Below are 24,182 nucleotides of genomic sequence, written 5' to 3' on the forward strand. Positions count from 1 at the left end.
GACCTGCTCCTCCTCCCAGGCAGCCTGCTGAAGTTCCCTCACCACCTACCTGGATATGGCATTGATGGTCTTCGTCAGGTGAAGAGATCCACCTCAACGACTCTTTTTGGATCATTGACCACTCCAATGGGGGGAACTTCTGTTTCTTCTTCAGTCCTAATGTCCTGTAGTAGTGGGCGCCTGCATTCTCCATCAAATGTGTCAAAGTGTGGGGCGAGACTGAATGTGAGATGTTTCTAGGGCTTCAAATGATACAGCCACCAATTCTCCACACAAGTGTGCCCTTGTATGCACTATTGCACAATCACAGTTATATACTGAGTATTCTCTGTTTAAAAAGTAGGGAAACAATTTACCATGTCAGTAAAGTTAATGGAGCCCTCTTTGTTGTGATGAATGTTACTGTTTTCTTCTAGGTTTAGGAAATATTCAGAGCCTCATATGTATTCCATTGCAATATAAATTGTGGCCTAGGCAGCTCTCGCGAAATTGTTTTACAAGTTTAGAGAAAACATTCCAGGTGTTCAACAATAACCACAAGTAGGCAGTATCACATAATATTTGCCAGTATTTTGTGAGGTCAATGCATTTGATTTCTTCCAATACTGCAGATTGCATTTAATTTTATTTGAGAAAGGATGATTGAAAGTAAATGAAATCGATATATTCTCCCTAAAATACAGTGCAACAATTGGATGCAGACATTTCTTCTCTAGTAGCCTACGATGTACTATGTAAACAGAAACAGCAAGGACCCTTTGACAAAAATCATCCAGAGCAACTTACAGTAGTGAGTGCATACACTTTCATACTGGTCCCCCATGAGAATTGAACCCACAACCCTGGCATTGCAATCGCCATGCTCTACCAACTGAGCTTCACAGATTTTATTGCATTATGGGTGAAACATCCCTTTAAAGACTGGTGCAGACATTTAAAAGATGTTCCTCTCAAAATACAAACAAACATGATTTGTCCACTTACCTTGGCTAAAATGGATTGGGAAATTCTCCATTAGATCCTGATGCAGTGAATTTCAACACATTTGCTGAATGGACAGAATCGGAGTGAATTGACCCCCCCCCCCCAAACCTGGTGATAAACCATCTCATCCATTTGACCGTTGATCTTTGCTCTCCCTTCAGTACATTAATAATTGAGCTCCACATTGTGTCAGTTTGAACAGCAACACTTTGAACATGTATAGTAACGTCAGAAACGCGATCCTGTTCTCCTGTTACCTGATGGAACATTGGCTTTCACTGAATGTTAATGAGAAGTTTCTACTGCCTTTCACATCCTCTAGTCATTACCTGGACTGCAAAACTGGACTGCTAACATGTGTCCATGACCAGGTCCTTTGATTAGCAGACAGGTTTAGTGGGTTAGGTGTGGATTAATTTGATGCCATGGTTGCCACCATGTGTGTTGCCTAGTGATGCCCATGGGGCTAATCTGTGTGCATATGTCCCTAAAAGTACTGATGCTGTTTTCCTCTAAAATGATTAATCTTCTTCAGTGGCTTTTGTGTGTGTGTGTGTGTGTGTGTGTGTGTGTGTGTGTGTGTGTGTGTGTGTGTGTGTGTGTGTGTGTGTGTGTGTGTGTGTGTGTGTGTGTGTGTGTGTGTGTGTGTTAGTAGTGCTTCTGGGGCAGACATGAGTGCTGCAGCTTTGTGCCAGAATATGTCAATTTACTTAACTTTAAGTTAAAGACACACTAAGCTAACAACAGCTTTAGGCTTCCACAAGCTCCATGTCCGATACACAGACAATGGTTGGTTGACTGGCAAGGTAGGGGAGGTGCGTCTGTTAGATTTAATGACATGCTTGCTTACCCACATATGACCATGGTTTGTGTACACAGACATACTCTCTCCAAAACAAAAGGCCACACTGACCAGCAGGCCATGAATTCTGCATGCCTAAAAACAAAAATGAATGACTAAGCATGCATCTTTAGTTCCCTTTCAGTCGGTCACTCAGTATAATTCAATATGGGGAGTCAACAACCAATTATATTCACCTGAAGAAATCACGCCCAATGGGCCAATGAATACCTAGTATGCCCTTGGAAGTAACGCCTTCCCGGCTATAATACCGGGTCTCGCATCCATTTCCTAAATGCTTCTCTCTTTAGCTCGCCTGAAGGAAGTAGGTGTTACGTCATTTACTAACTAATTTACTAAGCATATGAAGACTAAGGGATTCGTCTCTGACTTAGGCATCTGTTAGTGGGGAGAGAGTACTCGTCCCCCTAGATGTTGCAAGTTTGGGTCTTGGTATCGGTTTTTGTGTTTGCTAAAAGCTAACTACTTTCTGCTCTGCTTGTGTATCTAATGCTTCCTTGCTTGGGTACAATTTGTGTTTGCTAAAACCCATCTACTTTCTGCTCTGTGTGTGTGTAGCCAAGATGGCCAGTGTTAAGAGTAATTTCAAAAGCAGAGTTTGAACCTCTGACCTATTTTTAGGAAAATGAAAGATACTCACGAGTGCTGTTCTGTTTGTCTAGGGTGGAAACCCGCTCAGGAGGCTTTCGCTCATGAGCCAGTTTCGCCAACAAGGTTGTTTTGCTCAGCTATGAAGTCTTTACAGGCCTGTTTCGAGGAGAAACAAAAACAGGGCGCAGCTCTACGGGTCCTTTTTCCCAAGAAAATCCTTTGTGGGGGCTGCTTGGCAGTTCCTAAGGTATGAAGGAAAGGGTCCAAGCCAGAGGCGGGTTGCCCTGGGCCAGTGGGGTGGCTTCAAGGAGAGTTTTTGACCGGTGGTTCTGGGCAGCGGGTGACTTCTTGGCACGGACACCGTGCTGGGTCAAAGGAGCACAGGTGAAAGCTTATTCTTCTGCACCGTGAGGGAAAGAGCAGACCTTTGCATACATAGCAAGAGGCTGGGAGAGTGGGCGTGTTCTCTGGGTGCAGTTACATTATGGGAGATGAGGACGCTGACGAGGGGGTATGGTCGGCAGTTCGCTGTGAGTCCTCCTCCTGCTTTTCGTGGCGTGATTACGTCAATGGTCCTCCTGACTGGCGCACCGGTCTAAGGCACTGCATCGCAGTGCTAGAGGTGTCACTACAGTCCTGGGTTCCATCCCTCTTGACACCTCGAGGTACCGGCTGAAGCGTGAAAGCCTGATGAGCCGGCTGAGGCATCCTCGTTTGTTCCGGCAGCAGAACCGAGACCCGACATCACCTCCAACACAAAAACAAAAAACACTCCCTGATGCTTCCCTTTGGTGAGGTATTATTCTGTAACAAATGTGCTGAGAGTTGGGAAGCAAGTACAGGGAGGTAGTGTTTAATAAATAAACGGAACATAAAACCATAAACACGAACAACACACTGACATGGAACAGAGTCACTAACACCTGAGGATAGAACCAAGGGGATTGACAGATGTAGGAAAGGTAATCAAGGAGGTGATGGAGTCCAGGTGAGTGTCATGAAGCGCTGGTGCACGTGACGATGGTGACAGGTGTGCATAATAATCACCAGCCTGGTGACCTAGAGGCCGGAGAGGGAGTATACGTGACATTATTCAACACTTCAAATTAAAGTTTATTTGTCACGTGCGCCGAATACAACAGGTGTAGACCTTATAGTGAAATGCTTACTTACAGGCTCTAACCAATAGTGCTAAAAAGGTATTAGGTGAACAATAGGTAGGTCAAGAAATAAAACAACAGTAAAAAGACAGGCTATATACAGTAGCGAGGCTATATACAGTAGTGAGGCTACATACAGACACCGGTTAGTCAGGCTGATTGAGGTAGTATGTACATGTAGACTTGGTTAAAGTGACTATGCATATATGATGAACAGAGAGCAGCAGTATTCTAGTTTGTTGTTGATGTGGACACCAAGGAACTTGAAGCTCTCAACCTGCTCCACTACAGCCCCGTCGATGAGAATGGGGGCGTGCTCGATCTTCCTTTTCCTATAGTCCACATTCATCTCCTTAGTCTTGGTTACATTGAGGGATAAGTTGTTATTCTGGCACCACCTGGCCAGGTCTCTGACCTCCTCCCTATAGGCTGTCTCGTCATTGTCGGTGATCAGGCCTACCATTATTGTGTCGTCTGCAAACTTAATGATGGTGTTGGAGTCGTGCCTGGCCATGCAGTCATGGGTGAACAGGGAGTACAGGAGGGACTGAGCACGCACCCCTGGGGAGCTCCAGTGTTGAGGATCAGCGTGGCAGATGTGTTGCTACCTACCTTCACCACCTGGGGGTGGCCCATCAGGAAGTCCAGGATCCAGTTGCAGAGGGAGGTGTTTAGTCCCACTTTTATAAGACAAAATGCGCATTCTCAGGTTAAACGAGTTATGCCTTTTTCAGAGCTCTTTGATGGATTTTGTGTATGTTCTTGCAAGAGCTTTTTAAGCAGGGCCTTTCTTTTTCCACATTAAAAGTTTATGTGGCAGCCATCTTGGCGTATCATATAGGAATTGACGGCTCTCCCGGGGTGCTCCCAAGTGGCGCAGTGGTCTGAGGCACTGCTTCTCAGTGCTAGAGGTGTCACCACAGACCCTTCCAGGCTGTATCACAACCGACCGTGATTGGGAGTCCCATAGGGCAGCGCACAATTGGCCCAGCATCGTCCGGGTTTGGCCGGGGTAGGCCGTCATTGTGAATAAGAATTTGTTCTTAACTGACTTGCCTATTTAAGTAAAGGTTAAACAAATAAAATAAAATAAAATACCCTGGGGTCTCATCTTCTGGTGGTGCGGTTCCTGAAAGGTTGCGCCGGCTCAGACCAGTGTCCAAGCCTATGGCACCGACCTAGGACCTGGATTTGGTCCTGGACACTGTGTGAGCTTCCATTTGAACCATTGGAGTCTGTGGACCAGAAGATCCTTTCCTACAAGACTGGGCTACTCATGGCCCTGGCGGCACCCAAACGCATTGGGGATCTCCGCGCTATCAGTACACCCTTCCTATTTGGAGTTTGCACCTGGTGACTCCAAGGTGATGCTATGTCCTAATGCAGCTTTTTCTCCCAAGGTTATGCCTATGTCTTACAGGTCCCTGGCATTCAAGCTGTTTCCTTTCTAACCTACTCCATTTGTTCCAGTGAACAATGGAGGTTGCATGGCCTGTGTCCGGTGCGCGCTTTATGCACGTGTTTGGATAGGTCCAAGGATATCTGCATTTGTGACCAGCTTTGTGTCTATTTCACTAATCTAGCTAGGGATAGGGCTCTTTCTGAGCAGCGTACTTCTCATTGGATTGTGGAGGCTATCTCCCTGGGGTATGAAAGCAAAGGACAAGGGTTTTCACTCCACTAGGGGTGTGGCAGCTGCTTGGGCATTCTGCAGGAGTATGACAATTGGTGATATCTGTGCTGCAGTTTTATCACTTGGATGTAACTGCTCCCAGTGTGGCTCATAGTGTTTTTATGGCTGGGGTCGGAAGTGGTGTTAGGCAGCCCGCAGGTTGCGCATTTATTTATTTATTATTTTATTAATTAAAAAAAATGTTTTGCCCTTTTTCTCCCCAATTTTGCGGTATCCAATTGGTAGTTAGTTTTGTTTCATCGCTGCAACTCCCGCACAGACTCGGGAGAGGCGAAGGTCGAGAGACGTGCGTCCTCCGAAACACTACCCAATCAAGCCGCACTGCTTCTTGACACAATGCCCACTTAACCCGGAAGCCAGCCGCACCAATGTGTCGGATGAAACACAGTACACCTGGCAACCATGTCAGTGTGCACTGCGCCCGGCCCGCCACAAGGAGTCGCTAGTGCGCAATGGAACAAGGACATCCCTGCCGGCCAAACCCTCCCCTAACCCGGACGGTGCTGGGCCAATTGTGCGCCGCCCCATGTGTCTCCCAGTCGCGCCCGTCTGCGAAAGAGCCTAGACTCGAACCCAGAATCTCTAGTGGCACAGCTAGCACTGCGATGCAGTGCCTTAGACCACTGGGCAGGTTGCACATTTATCCGGGTTGCCACAATTCTCTGTAGGTTTGAGCCTTGGACTGCCATGTCAGTGCACGAGTACACAGTTTAAAGGTTACTGCAGGGGTCCTGTGGGTTTGAGCCTCCGAATGCCGTGGTTCATCGACTCTGATCGATGCTATGCAGTGCGCGTGCGTGCGTGTTTTACTAAGTCACGACAGGTGTTCTGTTGTTTTAGACTTGGGGTTCCTTGTACGAGTTCTGACATTTCAGGCTCTCAAGGTAAGTATTGTTCTTGGAACTGTGGGGTCTATGGACTTGGACTCTATGGTCAGAGCGCATAGCCAAGTTGCAGCAGGTTCTGGTTCCCTATATGTGGGGGTCTGACAGTTCTGGCTTCTCGGTAAGTATTAGGAAAAAAGGTGGCTTCTGTAACCGTTTTTGGAGCCAGTGGAACCTGTGTGTGCTTGGGCTGCCATGGGCCTCCTAGATTGGTACCGTCTGAGCCGACTTGGGGTGGGATTGTATTTCCCCATCGTATGTTATACCGAGTGACCGACTGACGTACAGTTCTGACGTACAGTTCTGAATATAACTACTGTTCTCTGAATAAAGTTACATTTTTCAACCATTTTCCATTTTCAAAATTATTAAGGTAAACAGATGGAAACGGGGTCATAGAAAACATCTACCAGAAAAAGTCTTAAAAGGTATCAGAAATACATCAAAACACAATAATGTTGACATAAAGACCTCTGCCAACATATCAAAATTTTGTTTTGGAGAAATTGTTTACCGTCTGTAAGTTTAAGTAATATTGCCTGGTTGCTTGTAATTCTGTTATCAAAAACCACATGAGGAGGGAGGATAATGAAAGTTCATAGAAGTAAAAAGTAATGGTAGACCTATCAATTAGTTAAAGTGATTTAATTTATATCAATTTTGATTGTTAATAATTAAGTGATTAAAACTGATAATTCCGTTACCAAATCTGAACCTATCATAGACAATTGTTTCACAAGTTTGGGTAGCGCAGTACAGTACAGTACAATACAATACAGTGAGTAGAGCACAGTAGAGTACAGTACAAAACAAGTACAATACAGTACTGAGTACTGTACAGCACCAGACAGTGAGTAGAGCACAGTAGAGTACAGTATATTGAACTGTACTCTGCTGTGCTGTATTGTACTACACTGTACTCTACTGTGCTGCGCTGTGGAGTCCTGTAACGCCCTGGCCATAGAGAGGGGTTTTTGTTCTTTATTTTTGGTTAGGCCAGGGTGTTACATTGGGTGGGCGTTCTATGTAAATTTTTCTATTTTTTTGTATTTCTTTGTTTTGGGCCGTGTGTGGCTCCCAATCAGACACAGCTGAAGTTCGTTGTTGCTGATTGGGAGTCACACATAAGTAGCCTATTTTTCCTTTGGGTTTTGTGGGTGATTGTTTTCTGTCTCGTTCGTTTTTTACCAGGCAGGACTGTTTGCTATCGTTGCTGTTTTATGGTTTGTTTATAGTGGTTCATTTTATTAAATATTCATAATGAATCCACAACCTCCGCTGCATCTTGGTTTTCTTGCGACGACAGCCCTTACAAGTCCAAACATGTGAAACATGAGAATGACATTTGTATCCATAATTATGCATTTCTGTGTAGTAGAGATCAGGGACCCATGATGTAAATCTGTTACCGTAACTCAGTTACCAGGTGTAAATCTACTTCACTTACTGTAGTTCAATAACCGAAAAAGATTTTCTTCAAATTCAAGGTGCCATGTCATAGCTGGTACCCCATTCTTTATCATCTAATCAGAATTCGGAGCAGGTATTTAACGTTGTCACGGGCGTCGTATGAATTGGACCAAAATGCAGCGGGAATGTGTATGCTCATTTTCTCTTTTATTGAAGAAACGAAACAAAACACACAAACAAAAAGAAGACGAAAACAGTTTTGTCAGGCACACAACTAAACAAGAAACAACTACCCACAAATCCCATAGAAAAAACACCCCTACTAAATAGGACCTTCAATTATAGGCAACAAGGAACACCTGCCTCGAATTGAAGGTCAAAACAATAAACTACACATAGAAATAGAAAAAATAGAACATAGAAATACAAAACATAGAACACAACCCAAAAACCCCAACAACACAAAACAAACACACCCCTGCCACGTCCTGACCAAACTACAATAACAAATAACCCCCTTTTACTGGTCAGGACAGGACAAACGTTTTTGGAAAACGTGGTCACATAAAAATTCTGTTACCAAAGTTTGCATCTTGACAGTTCTTCCACTAAGTTAGTTTTTGTACAAAAAGTAGTCCTTGTGTATAGACTTGTATGGTTTGTTAAACTTTGAAATCAATGTTTTTTGTTTGGTATGCATTTTCAAGTGAAAAACTGAGTCAAAGCGGCATTCCGCTACTGTGGAATTGCCCTTTGTCTAAAGGATCGAATACCTAGGAGCCACAAGCAACAAACAATCCTCTCAGAAAGAAGCTGACATGGTAGAGAAACGCAGCCTGGTCGCCATGCTTTTCAATGGCTCATCACTCTTTGTGGTGGCCCTGGCCGAATGTCAAGTTAGGGTAGCTTTCAAACAGGGTCACTGGCAGGGAGGGTATCGTATTATTTGGAGAGATTGCATTAAATAATGTCCTCTCCTCTGCTGCCCTACATATCAGATCTGCACATTCTGCAGAGGCAACCGGGTCTGAACTGCATTGTAATCTCTCTCTCTGTCTGTCTCTTTCTGTGTGTGTACTTGTGTGTGCCTCTAATCCTGCTGTCTAGCTGCAGTGTATGTGTGGGTGTGTGCATTTGTGTATAATCCTTCTGTGTCGTGTGTATATGTGTGTCTGTAATCTGGCTGTGTGTGCATGGGTGTAGGTGTAGTGTAGTTTAATCCTCCTCTGAATGTGGGCGTCTGTGCACGGGAGGGTGTGTGCATGCATGTGCGATATGTGCACTGCATTTCAGTATGTGTAAAACACAGCAATAATGAGGTGAAATGAGGCCTTGATCATGGGATACTTGGCTTGATCTCTTAATTGGGGGGGGGTTGGGGGCATAGGGAGAGGCAGGACTCTGTAGAACAAAGGGGACGGGAAAGGAGTCTGATTAACATAATCCCCTGCCCATCACTCCCAAAATCCCTTGGAGCTATTGCTAACCCAATGACTGGTGGGTGAAGTAGGGTGGGGTTGAGTGAGGGTACACAGGTTTAGTAGCTCACTCCACAAGTGTTTAGTACTCTAGTGCTACAGAGTACCACACAGGCAAAGACTGAGCCACTGCCACGCAGCAGCCCCTGGACGGATATGCGTGCCTATTTATAGCTAATCCTGTTTCGGTGAGGTCGTGCTCTCTACCGTCCCTGAGACGGAGCAATCGGAGTTAAGCGCCGCTCGCGTGCTGTCGTCGTGCAAGAGAGGGCTGGCAAAGGATGAAGCTAGGCAGCAGACCGGGCTCCATTCGTGTGTGTGACCGTTGATGGACAGATAGACAGGGCTCTTCTGGATGTTTCTGACATGGCGGCTTCTCTTCACCTCTGCACAACGAGCCCTGCCCCACCGGCGGCCCCCTCTGTGACTCACCTGTAAGTGACTCCGCCTCGACATGAGCTATCATATCAAACCAACATAAACAATCATTTGTGGGCTCTTGGGTGGTTTCTTGGATCTCATTGGATTTGCAGTTCATTTTATTAGAATTACTTTTTTAAGTAGAATTCTGAAATGATTCACTTTTTGTTGGTCAAATTAAGACCTTTGCGTTACCAGTTGTGAGAGCTTTTTGTATTTAGAATTACATTTTAAAAGCTATACCACTTGTTTATTATCCTTTTATTATTTGCTCTGTCCCGCTAACAACACACACACACGCACACTGTGTCGTCGCAACACATAAAACGTTATTAATATATTCTCTGTCTGAGAATGCATTTACAGGGGGATAGGTAGGTGCCACCATATTAACATTACGCATCTATGTAACTGGAAGCGACATGACATGGCTTAAAATGTTGCCATGTCACGAGCTGTTTGAATCACCGTGTTTCCGTGAAACTTAACGTTCTTTTTTTACGGAATTTAATATCAAAACATTTCCGTTTGATGACGTATCAACGTGGGAATTGATGTCTTAAGCATTTGTCTTTCTTTATTGTAGTAAAGTCATCAAATAAAGAAGAGAGATACAGATAGAGGGGCCTGCAGACAGAAAGGGCTCTAGCGAGAATTTAACCCCTGTCCAAAGGGGGGGGGGGGATGTGTGATCTGAAGTCATTAGCGGTGCTATTAGACTTGACTCAGGACTATCATTTCAAATAGATTTCAGGATTATGCCTGTTGTCGTAATATTGATGGCCTCAGTGGAGAAGGAAAGCTGTCCAAATGAATTACTTAACCTCCCCAACTTTGACCTTTACAGCAGAAATCCACTGACTCATTTTCTCCTGTTGTCTTTGTTGTTATGGAGCGCTTTACTTCTTCATCCCTTTTCCTTTTGAAGTGTGATCAATTCACCATACTTTAATGCACACACACACACACATACAAACCCGAGAGCACACACTATGAATGCACATCACACACGTTGCATCCGGGCACGCACGCACGTCGCACACACACACAGATTAACACACACACATTTGTGTTTCTCCAGCCTCTATTCAACGTTAAGACAACAGAAAAAGATCATTGAGGAGAGAATATTTTTTTGGGGGGTGCTTTGCCTTTACAAGGTCTTTCAACAGTTTTCATAGTAACTGAGATTCACAAAGACAAATGTGTAATGGATGGAAGAGAAAAACATGCATGCTCATCAGCGGGGTCATGAGGCTACTTTTGTTCTGTTGAAATGCAACTAACATCCATACATGTTTATTGCTGAATGCTTTCTGCGGGCAGTGTATGAATTCAAAGGCAGAGAACGCCACAGGACAGAGATCCTGGGGGAAGGTCCAAACTGATATAAAGGTCCTGACATTAAAGAGCAGAATGCTTCCAGCCAAAATATATCTTAGGTCAATGCTCTGTATCCTGTGAGTCATTTTTATAGAAATATTCATATTTTATATTGTTCACATTATTGCCTAGATTCAACGCACATTTTCTCATGACTTGCACCCTGAAGTTGTAGGGTGTCCCGAAGTTGATGAATATAACTTAATCAGCTTCGGTCCGCGATTTGGCATCATTACACTTGTAGTGTCACTAGATCAAGTGGAAGGGGGTCTCATCCCGCAGGACTACATTGCAGACCGATGCCAGATCTTACAACACCTGGATAGGTATTTAACACATATGTTTACCACATCTTATCATATAGCAATCTGATGCCTAACTGCACAGTTGATGACGTGGCACGCAACAATTAGTTGCCGCAATGCAACGCCTGCGCATCTAGACGGGCAGTGATGTTTTGTTTGTTGTTGCATTGTGGCCCAATTAATCTAGGCTATTTAGGCTACAATGTGCTTAAACCATTTGGTTATAACTCCATGGCTCTAGTTTGTCTTGTAGTGAGATCTACATAATCAAAACGTTTCACAAAAAACAAACCTTTCACCGGTTGAGGCTGTGAAAGAGTATTTAGTGTAGCAATTTCTTTAATTAAATAGAAAGCGCTCATCTGTTTGTGCTTGAGGGCATAAAGTAGGCCTCAGAATATAACCAATATTGTCAAGAGAAGATTGTATTCCATGGCCATTCAGTGTCAAACAGAAGTGAATAAAACATCTGGTGGTCTGTGATATCTAGGCAGTGTACCTCCCTTGAGTAGGAAGTTCAGTCTACCTGGAAAGGTTTTAACCAAGGACGGGTACATTCCAGAACATGGTACATTCCCTGGTTGTGATTGTAAGATATTCATCCTAATTCAGTGCCTTTAATTGTTCTCTAGTCTGCATTTTGACAGATGTAATTCACCACAGGCAAAGTAGAGCTGAATGGTGGTAGTGAAACTGGTCGTGAAAAATATGGGGTGGCTGTGTCTTCACTTTCCACATTGTCTCCCCATCACAGTGTTAGTGGCTCTCTCAGGGACGGCAAGCAGTGGCTGTAGAGCGCACCGATGCCACAGATTGTCTAATTAGATTAAGGAAGAAGCTTTCCTGAGATAATCATTGAGCGAGCCTTTTTCCCTCTAATGAAGCCTACGTCAGTAGAGCGTGTGCACTGAAGGTCAAACCTTGATTTTCAAAGGAAGAGTTGCAATTTGGACGTAACCCTGGGAAGGGTAACTATCTGGATACCCTCCGAGAAGTGCTGGTAGACGCTCGTAAGGGGATTATGGGGGTGTTTCTGGAGTTCTGTGAAAGACACTGCCTTCCCTAATCGGACCTGTGGTGTTACCGTCATATACCTCCTGTTTCTATGACGATAGGAAAAGGGTGGATTTCTAGTAAGTACACTCAATCTTTTGGTCAACGCAGAAGCAATCTCTAAAATCAATAGTGAGTGTCAGTATTAATTGTTGTACGGAAAATGTGTCATGTCTCTTTAATAATGCTGCTTGCACGGTGTCATTCCTTGAAGGGGTTATACTTCTTATTGCTCCGTGTGGATACAAATAAGAGAGGCCTGATGTCTGGTGTTTGAGTCGGGGCCTACTAATCTTGTCTCCCTCCGTCACAGACACTGTCTGATCAGCTGTAATTACAAGACTTTCTCGACCACCGAATCGACTCCAATGATCGATGTCTTCAGCCGTCACAGTTTTCATTGCAAGGCACACCCATCGTGCTGGCAATTAGTTGCACCCTGTGTGTTATTATTAGCCCCACTAGGCTTAGATGTGTCAGTAAGGCTGAGCAGATAGGTCCTCAACATCTTTGGGTCCTTTTTCCAGCGTTTCTCTCCAAGTTTCCAGTACGCAAAGTCAAGTACACTTTGCCCAAAGCTGACAATTTCAGGGCCGACGTGTCAGTTTTTTGTGTAACTGAAGTAATTTGTGCCTTTCATGTCTTAAATAGACTTCGCAGGGCCTTGTGTTTAAAGCCGGCTGTCACTTTGTGTACTGACCAGTGGGTGTGAGTGTCAGACAGGCTCACCCCTAACAGAACTCTCACTTCAAGTTGATTGAGTCAAAAAAACGATTGATTGATTGATTTACTGAGAGATGGGATGTCTAGATCTATGCCAGAGACCATAAAAATGTCCTCATTATTTCAGGAGAAGGGGAATGATTTGATGGTCATGTCATCGTAGAATTCTGGGTGAATTCTTCCTCAAATAGCTTTTCTATACAGAGGCTGTGCAGAAGCTTGGCATAAACATTACTAAAGATCTCCATATCCATATTTACTTTAACAGACGTGTGTTTCAAAAGGCAGATTCCATATGTTGCTGAGAGTTCCCGTGTGGCTCAGTTGCTAGAGCATGGCACTTGCAACGCCAGGGTTGTGGGTTCGATTCCCACGGGGGACCAGTATAGAACAAATATGAAGACGCATGCACTCACTACTGTAAGTTGCTCTGGAGAAGAGCATCTACTAACATGTAAATGCAATGTAAAATGTTTACTACAAATGTATTGACAGGGGTATCAGTGTACCTAAATGATTTGGGGTTCAATGTAATTCTTTATTAGTGTGACATTACTAGATAGCATTTCAGCCATATTCGGGATCCAGTTCCTTATGTCAACAGAGATAAACGGTAAAACCTTAACTCAATATTTTTTTGTCTTTTCAGATGTAGCCTTGTGAGGACTTAAGCTAACATCAACAGCCAAGATGAGAGAGTGGGCTTACAGGAATCAAATTAAAATGGCTTTCTACATGTCCAAGTCATGCTCTAAGGAGTCAAGCAACGTACACCCCTGAGAAATAACAGCAGTTTATGGGAAATACCGTATTTTGCCTCTGAGGATTTTACTTGCCTTTTTGGGAAAGCCTCTCTCCACCACCCTTGAGTGGTGCGCTGTAGAGGAGACATGGCCAGCAACTCAATCCGTGGGTCAAAGCGTGGTCGACATGCACAGGCCAATCATGATGTTGGAGACTTCAACTGCTCTCTCAAGGAGCTGCGGTCTCTCATGGAACTCAGGGGACCTGAGGGAATAGCTAGAATCCAGGAATGTTACGGAGATGTCGAAGGACTCTGTACCAGACTAAGAACATCACCTATTAATGGTAAATATGCTGCTGAGCATCTTGCTTTGTATTTTTGTTCTTTTTTCAGATCTGGTGCTGACACACCAATTCTCCTATTACTCATTGGGGCTAGGCTTAACTCCAATCAGCCTTTTGGGGGCCATAAGCCTTTTGGGGGCCCTAAGCGAGATTTGGTTGGGCCCCCCTGCAGCGAATTGTAATAATTTACAAATTGAAAAACCCTAATTGGTTTTGAAGTAAATTGAAATCAAATTGACTTCAACCCGACCCCCCAATAACAAGTTTGTGGTTACATTTTGAATACAAGAACAATTTGAAATAGCATCTACAACTGCCATGCAGAATGATTCTAGATACTGCATTGATTCCATTGGAGTTGTCATGAGTTGCTCCTCCTACACCAATCTCAAGCCTTTTAGCACAATGTCTTGTTGAGTTTATTGAGGGGAACTGGTGTGGGCTACAGTTTGGGCTCTGAGTGGAAGGCACTCTGCAGGGCCCGGCTGTCCCTTCTCTACACATGGGGATAACTCACACTTTTCACACAGCACCGATGACAGCTGAGAGTCTCTCTGGATAAGTTTCTAATAGATTTCCCCATCTGGATTGTGAAACATTTGCCCATTTTATTATTTTCAACATTTTTCAAGCTCTTTCAAATTGGTTATTGATCATTGTTAGACAACTATTTTCAGGTCTTGCCATAGACTTTCAAGTAGATTTAAGTCAAAACTGTAACTTGGCCACTCAGGAACATTCGCTGACTTCTTAGTAAGAAACTCCAGTGTAGATTTGGCCTTGTGTTTGGCCTGGGTTATTGTCCTTCTGAAAGGTGAATTCATCTCCCAGTGTCTGGTGGAAAGCAGACTGAACCAGGTTCTCATCTAGGATTTTGCCTGTGCTTAGCTGCATTCCGTTTTCTTTTTTATCCAGAAAAACTTTCCAGCCCTTAATGATTACAAGCATACCCATTACATGATGCAGCCAGCACTATGCTTGAAAATATGGAGAGTGGTACTCAGTAATGTGTTGTATTGGATTTGCCCTAAACACAACACTTTGTATTCAGGACAAAAAGTGAATTGCTTTGCAGAATATATTTTATTCTGCACAAGCTTCCTTCTTTTCACTCTGTCAATTAAGTTAGTATTGTGGAGCAACTACAATGTTGTTGATCCATCATCAGTTTTCTCCTCTCACAGCCATTAAACTGTTTTAAAATCACCATTGACCTCATGGTGAAATCCCTGAGCGGTTTCCTTCCTTTCCGGCAACTGAGTTAGGAAGGACGCCTGTATCTTTGTAGTGACTGGGTATATTGCAACACCATCCAAAGTGTAATTAATAACTTCACCATGATCAAAGGGATTATTTTTTACCCACCTACCAATAGGTGCCCTTTTTTGTGAGGCATTGAAAACCTTCCTGGTCTTTGAAGTTGAATCTGTGTTTGAAATTCAATGATCGACTGAGGGACCTTACAGATAATTGTATGTGTGGGGTACAGAGATGAAGTAGTCATTCAAAAATTATGTTAAACACTATTATTGCAGACAGTCCATGCAACTTATTATGTGACGTATTTAGCTAAGTTTTACTCCTGAACTTAACAAAGGAGATAAATACTTATCATTTTTAGTTAATTGGTACAATTTCAATTGTAAAAACATAATTCCACTTTGAAATTATGGGGTATTGTGTGTTGGCCAGTGACCAAAAATGACAAATGCATCCATTTTAAATTCAGGTTGTAACACAACAAAATGTGGGGACTGTCAAGGGGTGTGAATACGTTCTGTTGGCACTGTACATACGATTAATACATTCATTTGTAAACATGTATAAGCATTAACAGCATTACAACTAAAATGCTTTTTTATAATTCATAAATATCCATTGATGCACATTTACTAGCAATTATAATGGATTTTTCATGTATGTTTTTGCCAGTTGTAGGCTGTTGGGAAACAGGAACCAGCTTTACTCAGACCAAGCCGTTTTATAAATCCCTATGTGGATGGAATGATGTGATGTTAGATGTTGTTTGGCTAACATGTTGGTCATGAACCTTTTCCCATTTTGATACGGCTATGCTTGTGATGATGCCCTATTCTGCTCCAATCTATACCTGAATTTGTCAGTCAAGAGCACACATAGTGTACACAGGCCAAATTGTGATGAGCCTTTCAGTACTGCTTCTCCATTGTCCTTCTGCATAATCCCTTTGGTGACTTTTTGGTGAACTCTTAGGGAATGGGATTTGAATGGGATTCTCAGATTACAAAAAACATTTCCAATCCTGCCGCATACATGATTCCCAATTTAAGACTGTAAAAGAAAATGAGTACAGTTACAAATCCATGTGACACACACATACATTTTGCACATAAAATGCAAATAGCAGGTGCTAGTATAAAGGCACCCGCATACCAGGTTCGGTTTGCTCCTGGCAGAACTCGGCTAGGCGAAGTGAACGTCTGTGCCTTGCATTCTCCCTTAAAAGAGCTTCGCTTGAAAAATGAGAAAAAAGTGGCAATATAACTGTTTGCCCTTCTTGAGAGGCCGTAGCAACAAGTCCACCTCCTCAAAATAGTCAGAATGACTCTAAGATAAGTCAAGACATCTGTAATTCAGTGATAGGGTGAAGAATAACCACAGGGGTTTTTCCCTGAGTTGGAATCTAACCTTAAAGCGTCAGAAGAAGCAGCATTGCTTACAGGGATTTAGAGGGAATAAGCATACTAACCCAACTCAGGTCAGAGAAGGCCAATGCTGTGCTACATGGAGTCACAAAAGCAGCCATTTGACCCCTACTGCAGTGATAACAATGGAGTCATCAGCTCTCCAGGGGGAACGCAAGATAGGTCATGTCTCATGATATTAGTTCACAGAGCTGCATTCTTACTCTTTGATTACAATTCAAGTTCAGTCTAATTTAGTTACATCTACTAGTCTCCTGGAGCATAAACAACAACATATAATATATATATATATTTCTGAATACTCCTTTTTCTCCCCAATTTCATGGTATCCAATTGGTAGTTACTTTTAATTGTTTTGTGCAGACCTGTTTTGTGCGGCTCATATGATCAATTGTAGACCATGTCCCCTCACTAGATGAACTTTCCCGGTTTGTTACTCTTCATTCCTTGATTGACGTTTTGTGCCCGCAAACAGCAATGCTTGTCATTTGAACTGCTAAATGTTACATCACATGATTTAAAAAATCCAGATGTTCGCCACAACAGAGAGCAACGTCTCTGTTTCACACACCTCGTTGGTGGCTCTGACCATTACTTTTTAGGTATGTTAAATGGATACACACTCAGGGCAGAGTTGTAACTTCTATGTTCATGTGTAACTCACATTAGCACAAGGCTTTCTTCTCTTGTCTCTTTTATTTGTTGTGATCATAGAGCCACTAGTCATCTCTGTTAGATCCAATGAGAATATACAAGGAATAAACATTGTTCGTTGTGTGACGTCTTTTGCCGGGTTGCCTGTCCATATAGCTCAGAGATTCCTTTGGTTTGCTTTCTGAATCAGAGCTGCAGAGGCTGAGTTACATAATGAAAATGTAGGTATTTGTTATTTATAACTTTGTCAATGATTAAATGTAAAGAAAAGAACAGTGTCACAGTGAGGAATTCATCAATGAAATCCTTTCAGCGAGAATACATGTCCAACAAAAAGGTTTTGGTGTGGTTTGGGGTAGTTTTCTTATGACACGTGCTATTTAACAGACTGTTGAGTATGTTGTCTGAGGGAAGAGGAGGGCTTGTGCGTTTGAAAGTCATTGATTCCCTGCTGTTGACATCGAATGCCTGTGCTGAAGACCCTTGTGGTAACGCTGCATGGGCTATATTCATGGCCTTCTTTTGTCATGAACACAGCCCCATGCAGAGCCACCTCAAAGCTTCAAGTTCGAAAGCCTCCAAAAACAAGCCAAGCTTACCATTCTTGACAGGTTCTGTTTCTGCTGTTCAGTCTGTGAACATAGAAGAAATCTAAACACAGGTCTGCACTACACTGCTCCAAAAAGGGAGCTCAGCCAGGAGAGAGTAGTGCATGTATTTGCTAATGTTTGAATTGTAGACAATGCAAATGCCTTACAGTTGTTCATTATTCCTCTGACCTCTTTTGTCTCTAGGGTTAGGAGGCCATGCCGACGACATTGCCAGAAGGAAAGAGGAGTTTGGACAAAACGTTATACCTCCAAAAAAGCCAAAAACATTTCTTCAATTAGTGTGGGAAGCATTGCAAGATGTGACACTAATCATCCTAGAAGTGGCAGCCATCATTTCATTAGGCCTTTCTTTTTATAGACCTCCAGATGCCGAAAGAGAAAGTAAGTATCTCCTCTTATTTGAAATGCCGTGTATTCTAATTGATTCATCACCAGATAATGAATATTTACTCAATCAAATACCAAATGATCAGATTGTTGCTACTTTGCACCTGTAAACTTCATGCATGCAGTCATACAATTTCCATGTGTCTGGTTTGTGCACTTTCTGGTAATTGTTTATTGGACAGATACTTTGGAATTCATTGGAGGCCAAAACAAGTAGCCTAGATCTAATTTCGATTTTTTGCTGCGTCTTCCAAGGATGTTCACAAAGTTTTGTTTGATCTCATGTCTCTGACTTTATTGGCACAAAGAGATATCAATTGGTACAAAATGTGAGTATCCTGCCCATTGAATAATCATACAGGGATTTACTCTGATACTCTTGATACACTTCAATCAATCCATAATCCCATTCCTCAAAGGACTCTTTAGAGGCATAGTGGGTAGCCAGTTTTACTTCCTGCGATCAAGACTGTGATACTTCCTGTCTTATAATCATTGTAGGTTACTTTTGTAGGCTACTTTCTGTGGGACTCACTGTAGCTGTCCCTTTGGGTAATCACTAGATGGCCATGCTACCAACTGAATGAATTAGCTATTTGTCCTCGATTTAGGGTTTGGTCTAGGCTTAAAAACACAATTCTGGAGGGATTGCATTGTACTTCTGTTCTTTGTAGCATGTCCAGATAGTGACAACTGTCCCTCTTTTCAGATTGTGGAAAGGCAGCGGGAGGGGTGGAGGATGAGGGGGAGGCAGACGCCGGCTGGATTGAGGGTGCAGCCATCCTCCTGTCCGTCGTCTGTGTGGTCCTGGTGACAGCGTTCAATGACTGGAGCAAAGAGAAGCAGTTCCGCGGGCTACAGAGCCGCATCGAACAGGAGCAGAAGTTTACGGTGGTCCGCGGAGGCCAAGTCATCCAGGTCCACGTGGCTGAGATCGTTGTCGGCGACGTTGCACAAGTGAAATACGGTATGGTCTTGAAGGAAAAGTGACCTGTGTGTGTGTCCGTGAGAGCTTACTTACGCACGTGTGCCTTTAAACCAAAGAGCATCGTCCATCCTACTTTTAATATAACTTTCCTTACCCTTCTTTTTCCACTACTCTGTCTGAATCTGGGTTAAATGAGCTAACTCACCCAGCTGGACTGTCTGATGTTCATGTATAGTATATACGTTTTTCCCAGGTGACCTTCTTCCTGCTGATGGTGTGTTGATCCAGGGAAATGATTTGAAAATCGATGAAAGCTCTCTCACCGGTGAATCTGACCATGTCAAGAAGACTTTGGACAACGATCCAATGCTGCTGTCAGGTAATGATGATGAACCTTCCTCTCTTCATATAATATGGCTGATGTCTAGATGCAGATCCAATTTGGATCAAGCTGGGCATCGCCCAGAGGCATCGCTTCGTTTGTTCTTTCCGCTATGAATTAAGGTGGTGGTAGTGGTGGAAAAGGTACTCAATTGTCATACTTGAGTGAAAGTAAAGACACCTTAATAGAAAATGACTCAAGTAAAATACTACTTGAGTAAAAGTCTAAAGTATCAAAAGTAAATTGAATTGCTAAAATATACTTAAGTATCAAATTCCTTATATTAAGCAAACCAGTCTGAACAATTTTCTTGTTTTTTAAATTACAGATAGCCAGGGGCACACTCCAACACTCAGACATAATTAACAAACAAAGCATTCGTGTTTAGTGAGTCCGTCAGATCAGAGGCAATACGGATGACCAGAGATGTTCTCTTGATACGTGCGTGAATTGGACAATTGTCCTGTCCTGCTAAGCATTCAAAATGTACTTTTGGGTGTCAGGGAAAATGTATGGAGTAAAGAGTACATTATTTTCTTTAGGGATGTAGTGAAGTAAAAGTAAAAGATTTAAAAAATATAAATAGTGAAGTAAAGTACAGATTCCCCCAAAAACGACTTAAGTAAAAATACTTTAAAGTACTATTGAAGTACTTTACACCACTGGGTCCCTTTGCTTTTCCATTGTTGTTTTCATTTGTTGTTTAGCCTGGCATCTTATTACTGTCTATCAAGCTTCATAAGAGCGCTTAGGAGTTAACAACTACTTGAAACAGCATGATCTTGCTATTCCTGCATAAATACTGTTAGGCCATACACATGTAATTCAATATTTAACGGATGCCCCTCTTCACTTTTCAAAAAAATTGAATCAAATTTTGTTCGCTTGCTCACCTCACAAAAATGTTTTCCGGTAAACATTTAAAGGCATTTGTATGGCCTTACTTGTAAAAGAAAGAAACATCTTTTACTATCCCATTTTAGTTGGAGATATTATATTTGTCAGGTTCCTATGACCATGTCTCAATGACTGTCCATGTTTGTCTTTTGTCAGGTACCCACGTCATGGAGGGTTCTGGGAAGATATTGATCACAGCAGTAGGTGTCAACTCCCAGACCGGCATCATTTTCACCCTGCTCGGAGCCGGTGAAGACGAAGATGACGATGAGGAGGAAAAAGCAGAGAAGGAAAGGAAAAAAAGGGAAAGGGAGGAGAAGAAGAAGGAGAAAGAGAGGGAAAAGAAAGAGAAGAAAGAAAAGAAGGACAAGAAGGACAAACTGGACAAGAAAAGTATGTGGAACTGGATTCTACTTTTATAGTCATCTGTTACACAACATTTGTAAAACTAACCTCATCTCTATTGTATTAATTGTGAAATATAGGTCTACTTGCTTTTGGTTGAGACTCACCCTCATAGGAGTAAACGTAGAATATAATTATTTTGAAAAACCCTGTCTAACAATATGTGTTATGAGATATTCCATCATGCTATCCTATAGGGCCTACAGATGCTATTAAGTTACCTTTTGCCAGTGGCATGACATAAAGCTATTTGCCACCATAGAAGGTGTCAGACAAGGTTATTAAAATAAAATAAAATGTTATTTGTCACATGCTTTCGTAAACAGCAGGTGTAGACTCACAGGGAAATGCTTACTTACGGGTCCTTTTCCAACAATGCAGAGTTAAAGATACAAAATAAACAGGGGATAACGAATAACAATAACGAGTAGAAAATAACATGGCTATATACAGGGAGTAGAAAATAACATGGCTATATACAGGGAGTAGAAAATAACATGGCTATATACAGGGAGTAGAAAATAACACGGCTATATACAGGGAGTAGAAAATAACATGGCTATATACAGGGAGTAGAAAATAACATGGCTATATACAGGGAGTAGAAAATAACATGGCTATATACAGGGAGTAGAAAATAACATGGCTATATACAGGGAGTAGAAAATAACATGGCTATATACAGGGAGTAGAAAATAACAGGGCTATATATATATGGAGTAGAAAATAACATGGCTATATACAGGGAGTAGAAAATAACAGGGCTATATATATATGGAGTAGAAAATAACATGGCTATATACAGGGAGTAGAAAATAACATGGCTATATATATGGAGTAGAAAATAACATGGCTATATATATATATGGAGTAGAAAATAACATGGCTATATACAGGGAGTAGAAAATAACATGGCTATATACAGGGAGTAGAAAATAACATGGCTATATACAGGGAGTAGAAAATAACATGGCTATATACAGGGAGTAGAAAATAACATGACTATATACAGGGAGTAGAAAATAACATGGCTATATACAGGGAGTAGAAAATAACATGGCTATATACAGGGAGTAGAAAATAACATGGCTATATATATATGGAGTAGAAAATAACATGGCTATATATAGGGAGTAGACAATAACATGGCTATATACAGGGAGTAGAAAATAACAGGGCTATATACAGGGAGTAGAAAATAACATGGCTATATACAGGGAGTAGAAAATAACATGGCTATATACAGGGAGTAGAAAATAACATGGCTATATACAGGGAGTAGAAAATAACATGGCTATATACAGGGAGTAGAAATAACAGGGCTATATATATATGGAGTAGAAAATAACATGGCTATATACAGGGAGTAGAAAATAACATGGCTATATATATATGGAGTAGAAAATAACATGGCTATATACAGGGAGTAGAAAATAACATGGCTATATACAGGGAGTAGAAAATAACATGGCTATATACAGGGAGTAGAAAATAACATGGCTATATACAGGGAGTAGAAAATAACAGGGCTATATACAGGGAGTAGAAAATAACATGGCTATATACAGGGAGTAGAAAATAACATGGCTATATACAGGGAGTAGAAAATAACAGGGCTATATACAGGGAGTAGAAAATAACAGGGCTATATACAGGGAGTAGAAAATAACATGGCTATATACAGGGAGTAGAAAATAACATGGCTATATACAGGGAGTAGAAAATAACATGGCTATATACAGGGAGTAGAAAATAACAGGGCTATATACAGGGAGTAGAAAATAACATGGCTATATACAGGGAGTAGAAAATAACAGGGCTATATATATATGGAGTAGAAAATAACATGGCTATATACAGGAGTAGAAAATAACATGGCTATATACAGGGAGTAGAAAATAACATGGCTATATACAGGGAGTATAAAATAACATGGCTATATACAGGGAGTAGAAAATAACATGGCTATATACAGGGAGTAGAAAATAACAGGGCTATATACAGGGAGTAGAAAATAACATGGCTATATACAGGGAGTAGAAAATAACAGGGCTATATACAGGGAGTATAAAATAACATGGCTATATACAGGGAGTAGAAAATAACATGGCTATATACAGGGAGTATAAAATAACATGGCTATATATATATGGAGTAGAAAATAACATGGCTATATATATATATGGAGTAGAAAATAACAGGGCTATATATATATGGAGTAGAAAATAACATGGCTATATACAGGGAGTAGAAAATAACAGGGCTATATACAGGGAGTAGAAAATAACATGGCTATATACAGGGAATACCAGTACCCAGTCGATGTGCCGGGGTACGAGGTAATTGAGGTAACCATGTACATATAGGTGGTGGTAAAGTGATTAGGCAACAGGATAGATAATAGACAATAGCAGCAGCTATTGTGTGGTTTTAATAATGCATGTGTGCGCATGTTATGTGTGTGTGTGGGCGTATATAGTGTGTGTGTGTGTATGTTGGGGTGTCAGTGTAAGTATGTGTGAGTGTGTACAATTAAGTGTGTGTGTGCATAGAGTCAGTGCAAGAGAGCTAGTGCTGAGCACTTAGTGCTTTTTAAAGTCGTTTCGGGTCAATATTTTTTTTTTATAATCAACTCCATGGTTCTATTTTGGTTTCCATATTTTTTTTAAACCGTAAATGCACTATGCATTATGTGGGTTGAATTCTGTAACAACACAGAATAAAACAATTAATAAAAGTCCCATGCTGGTAGTGACTGCCCATTACTGTCACGTTTCAGGTAAGACCTAAATGCAGACTGTGTTGAAGTAACAATGTTTATTACAGCAACAGGGGCAGACAAACGACAGGTCAAGACAGGTAGAGGTCGATAATCCAGAGTAGTGGGGCAAGGGTACCAGACTGCAGGCAGGGTCAGGTCAGGTACAGGTCGGAAATCCAGAGTAGGGGCAAAGGCACAGGACGGCAGGCAGACTCAGGGTCAGGCAGTGGTCAGGAAGGCGGGCTCAGAGTCAGGACAGGCAATGGTCAAAACCAGGAGGGCGAGAAAAAGAGAGACTGAGGAAAACCAGGAGCTGAGACAAAACGAAGGTTGACTTGACAAACAAGATGAACTGGCAACAGACAAACAGAGAACACAGGTATAGGTACCCAGGGGATTATGGGGAAGATGAGCGACACCTGGACAGGTGAAACAGAT

General features: G+C 42.1%; 1 protein-coding gene across 1 annotated transcript in view; it reads left to right on the forward strand.

Annotated features, from left to right (window-relative positions):
- Nucleotides 1-9,197: 9,197 nt before the first annotated feature.
- The window catches only part of LOC115197041 (plasma membrane calcium-transporting ATPase 1), a 31,238-nt gene continuing 16,253 nt past the window's right edge, over nucleotides 9,198-24,182 (forward strand). Inside the window, exons 1-6 of the mRNA XM_029758173.1 lie at nucleotides 9,198-9,496; nucleotides 13,596-14,035; nucleotides 18,168-18,365; nucleotides 19,081-19,338; nucleotides 19,553-19,678; nucleotides 20,735-20,971. Coding sequence (XP_029614033.1) covers nucleotides 13,837-14,035; nucleotides 18,168-18,365; nucleotides 19,081-19,338; nucleotides 19,553-19,678; nucleotides 20,735-20,971 — 1,018 coding nt within the window. The 5' untranslated portion in view covers nucleotides 9,198-9,496; nucleotides 13,596-13,836. The remainder of the gene's footprint in view (nucleotides 9,497-13,595; nucleotides 14,036-18,167; nucleotides 18,366-19,080; nucleotides 19,339-19,552; nucleotides 19,679-20,734; nucleotides 20,972-24,182) is intronic.

Source organism: Salmo trutta, chromosome 7, assembly GCF_901001165.1.
Source record: "Salmo trutta chromosome 7, fSalTru1.1, whole genome shotgun sequence".
NCBI classification, from domain to species: Eukaryota; Metazoa; Chordata; class Actinopteri; order Salmoniformes; family Salmonidae; genus Salmo; species Salmo trutta.